Genomic DNA, 4737 nt, shown 5'->3' on the forward strand with positions numbered 1-4737 from the left:
CCTTTTTTATATGTTAAATTTTTCATAGAAGTTTAAAAATCATTTTATTTTCTTTAAACATGTATAACTAATTTATAATCTTTTATGCCATACTAAGTCATGATATAATATTTCTTCATATTTTACATTAATAACCATTGTTTTTATATATCGTCTACAATTCTCTAATTACGTCTATTTGTTCAATTTTGTATATGATATCGAATATTCATCATAAATAGATGGTTTAAGATGCCAAAAAAATTATTTACTTGGTGAATATAATACATCAAATATTACAAATACATCATTTAGTTAAATAAATAACCATAAACCAAAAATTCATACATGCGCTCAGGGTCTAGTTGATATTACATTCCAGTCAAATAACTAAAAACCAACTCTAGAAAAGAAGAAAGAAAGAAAAAAAAAACAATTTAAATTCCATCTACCGTTAATTGTTTTAAATCTATCTACTTCTTTTCAAGTTTTAAAAGGACTTTCAAGACGAATATAATCATACATAACACCTTGAAATGGTGTTGTACTTCTCGATTGAGTTAAATATATCGTGTTATCACCAGCGCCTAGTAAGTTTCCCGCAACATCGATACTGTACAATCTATATAACCCATGAATCCCATGTCTCGCAATCGCATTGTCTTTTCCGATTAAACCAGTCGTAAAAATATGATCGGATTCTGGATCGTTGATCCGAACTTGTAGTTCTGAATCAGCGGCTGAGGCTAGAGCTACTCGGAGTGTGTAGAGTCCGACCCGGTTCAAATTCTGTAAGTTGAATACGATTTGCCATGTCGTTGGTTGGTATGTATTGTTTCCAACGTTTCTATATGGTACCAGTTCATATTTGGTTACCCGAATTAGTTTCAAAGCTGAAGTTAATTAGCTAGGTATTTTTAATAGAAGCATACACAACTATAGAAAAATATACGGTTTTGTAACTTACCTGGTAACATGTGCAAAGAACCAATCTCTTCTGTAATTACTTAGACCGATTGTATAGACAAGATCGTTTTCTGGGTATAAATCTGAGTAACGATCCCATAATCCATATTGCCTGAATCTGCAATAGTTTTATTGAATGCGTTGGTTAATATTCAATTTAAACTTAGACTCATGAATCAAAAGAAGTCTCTCTGCTTAAACATTAATCTACTAAAAGTAATTGTACTCCGAACCAAAACGTGATCTAGTTAATGGGTAGTCGACAAAGTAAGCGTACATAAGGCTATATATAAGTACTAACCTGTCTTGAAGTGGATTAACGTAGAGGTTGTTCATAAGTGTAGGATAAGGATCCGGTATATAGAATTCTCCGGCTGTTCGGTCCGGTACACCGATTTCCCACAACGTTGGACCATTTCTCGGCGGCTCATACACTATGGGCCCTACGTTCATCTCGCTACCTGCGTTTACGTTCATGTAAATATGGTTTGATATATAGAACTACTGCTAACGCAAACAAACTACATGGACATGTACGTACGTATAAAGGATCCGCACAAAATGTATGCAGTTTGTATATAAAAACTGGAACTATACCTAATAAATTGATTCAGTGTCGTTTTTATATCCAAGCAAAATCATAGTATTTTTAAAAATATATATCTTTGAGTTGAAATATAATGAATAGCAATTTTTCAAAAAAAAAAAAATATATATATAATGAATAACAACTGACCAAGCATGCATGCTTCTGTATCTATGATAAAAATGGGCTTACAATGGATATATACGTACCTGGCGTGATGGTAATGTTTTGCTCATATTTGTAGTCACCAATAAAACCTATACCCCAGGCGTAGAGACTATAGTTGCCTGCCCTCACATTCTCTATAATGAATCTCCCTTTTCTGTCAGCTTTCGTCCAGAACTGATACCCCTTTTGTCACAAAATAATTATACAAAAATAAAAAATTAATATGCACTTTAACAATCACCACAAAACAGTATAGTATATATACATTTGTATAGACCATAGAGTCACTCTACTATTGTTATATATACCTTGGATTTGGTTTGCCATGAACCGGCTTAACCAACTGGTGCCAAACCAACAAAAGCAAATTTCCCATATATATTTAACCTTGACACGTAACTACAAGATAATGTAATGCAAAGGAAAATTAGAATATAGTGAAGAACATAGCTAGCTTAAATGTATTTTCTAGAGAAGAATGGATATTTGTTTACCTATCTTTGATATAGAACTGCCCTTGGATTGTTCCTCTTTGATTACTAAGAGGGTAATTTTCTGAATGTACAAAATCAAAAGGCCAGCTTTTGACCTCTTCAGCCATCTGATACATATTATTAATATAAATGCAAATATACATATTAAGTTTTCAAAAACAAAAAGGAGTTATATATAACAATAATGATATACGACCAAAAATAACCTGTCGTTTGGCATCTCTCCATAGACGAAGAGTGGAAGCATTGGGAGAGACAGAGTTTAGATAAGCCAACACAGGTCCAAACACCTTCTTCCATGGTTCTCCATTTCTGTAGCCCATTCTCATCTCTTTTCCCGCGTAGTGCGTGCTCGTAAACATCTACAAGAACATGATTGTTTATGGTAACGACGATATCAACAAGCATTAGTACTTAACCTGAAGATATCAATCAAACCTTAATTGCTTAATCATGATTTGTATTTTGTTGAATATTTGTATATGGTAAATAAACTCACGGAGAGGGTGATTGGTCCCGCGTGAGAAGTCAGGTCTTGCTTGATCGGCCCACCAAGTCGGAACTCATCGCTTGGAGTTATCATCCAAAACCCAACCGGTGGCTCCGACGAGATCCAACCATGAACGTTGTTATCTTTGTCTTCCATTGAGTACATATACTTATCGTCTACCTGCGTCACACCAAAATAATTTTCCCCAATGTAACACTCCTTAGTATATGATAATACTGAATTTTTATTAAAGCGATTTTATTAAATTGATCGAAATGTATCAACTATTAAGAACCACATAAACCATCTATTCTCAAACGGTTCGTAAACTTAGTTTAGTAGTTTTTCGGATTATGTTTTACTAAACTATAATATACCTCTCCTTTGAACATAGGGTTCCTTGGATTTGTCAAAAGAACAGCTTCTTTATAAGCTAATTGCATAGCATGGTTCCGATCTGCCATGGACGGCATGCTTCTCTGCCGGTCATCAGATATTGCCATGAAATTAAATCTGAAAATTACCCACAAAAGTATGCAATGTTTATTCAATTAACAAAATTTTCACTAAATGAAATTCAAGTATAAATATAAATAATAAAATGTTGGTTACATTGTGTGGTTGAGCTTGAATACGATTCTAATTTGGTCCATGTCCACGTCGGGCCAGCCTTCTAACCTCTCCATTATACAGTAGATGTATATTCCGGAGACACCACTTCGAATAATGTACCTTTCAAAAAGAGTTATACAATCGATTATAATTATTTACTTTGGAGATCAAAGTTACATAAATATATATATATATCTTAAATACAGTTGTAACCTACGTACCTTTTGTCTACATTTAGGGGGACCAAGGAGCCACGTTTAGAGATCGTCCACGTCCTTGTAAATGAAATCTCAACTTGTTCTTCGTTCTGAGTTATGATTTCAAATCTAGTTCCTTCTAGTCTACGAAATACAAAAAAAGGTAAATATGTCACTTTGTTGACGAACAATCGTCACTACAAGAATATGTTTTCAAAACTATTACATTTTCATTGAATAAGAAACTATAGACAGCAAAATCGAATTAAATACATGTAGTTGTCGCTAAATAAATAGTTCTAAAAATGGAAGTAAAAAACAGTTCCAAAAATTGGCTACAATAAATGATTACTCACTTGTCAGTTTTAAATTTCTTTTCCGGTTCATACCAGGCTACGTCCCAATACCTATTATCCAAGAAATACTGTAAGACCTTTTTTTAAAACACAAAATACAGTTAGACTTTGTTAGATAGTTTTGTGCCTTTGTTAAGGAAGTGTATGAAAGCTTTGCTTTTCGAAATAATATTGTTACAAACATATGAAAAGCCGTGTTGAAGAATTTTACCCACGGCGACGTTCGTCAACTTCGTCGTCCAATACATTGTCGATGCCATCGTATTTGATTCCAGTTATCGAACCTTGCGGGCTCGAGAAAGTAACTTGAACAATACCATTATCAACGACCACCTAAAATTACCACATCCACACAAACTTAAGTCCACGTATCCTCTCACGAATCGAATGTTCGATTTTTTTTTTTTTTGTGCAGCATCGAATGTTCGATCAGATCCATATTCCACCCAATATGAAAGTTCGAATTGTACTTTCCAATTTTTTTTGCAATTGGTTAACAGGCGTGACTGTTTACCAATTAACTTTAATTCATTTTTTCTGAAGCAAATACACAGTTAACCAAAATTATCTAGTTATCTCGATTATAACCTGATTGTAACTCATTCTTTTTTGTATTATCCTATTACAAAAAAATTTCAATTCCCATTTTCATTTCATGCCCCACAAGCAAAGGGGTTTTTGCCAAAACTAACTCACAACTTGATTTTAACCCCAAACTTATACCCAAACTTGAATCAAATGCAAAACTAACCTAAAACCCTAGTGAAATTACACCCCAGCCCCTTGTGACCAAACAAAAAACCAGAAGCCATTTTTACGAATATAGCCCTAGTAAATCGTCTGAGTCGTCTGAGATGTTGGAAGTCGTCTGGACGACTGAAGTGTAAGT

At 33.8% G+C, this 4737-nt stretch overlaps 1 protein-coding gene across 1 annotated transcript in view; it reads right to left on the reverse strand.

Annotated features, from left to right (window-relative positions):
- Positions 1–338: 338 nt before the first annotated feature.
- Positions 339–4737, reverse strand: part of LOC106340776 (rhamnogalacturonate lyase B-like) — a 13293-nt gene continuing 8894 nt past the window's right edge. Inside the window, 13 exon segments of the mRNA XM_013779620.1 lie at positions 339–826; positions 947–1063; positions 1247–1406; positions 1741–1882; positions 2008–2098; positions 2194–2300; positions 2400–2555; positions 2693–2863; positions 3061–3196; positions 3296–3415; positions 3517–3636; positions 3849–3899; positions 4060–4181. Coding sequence (XP_013635074.1) covers positions 463–826; positions 947–1063; positions 1247–1406; positions 1741–1882; positions 2008–2098; positions 2194–2300; positions 2400–2555; positions 2693–2863; positions 3061–3196; positions 3296–3415; positions 3517–3636; positions 3849–3899; positions 4060–4181 — 1857 coding nt within the window. The 3' untranslated portion in view covers positions 339–462.

This window comes from Brassica oleracea, chromosome C4 (assembly GCF_000695525.1).
Source record: "Brassica oleracea var. oleracea cultivar TO1000 chromosome C4, BOL, whole genome shotgun sequence".
NCBI lineage: Eukaryota > Viridiplantae > Streptophyta > Magnoliopsida > Brassicales > Brassicaceae > Brassica > Brassica oleracea.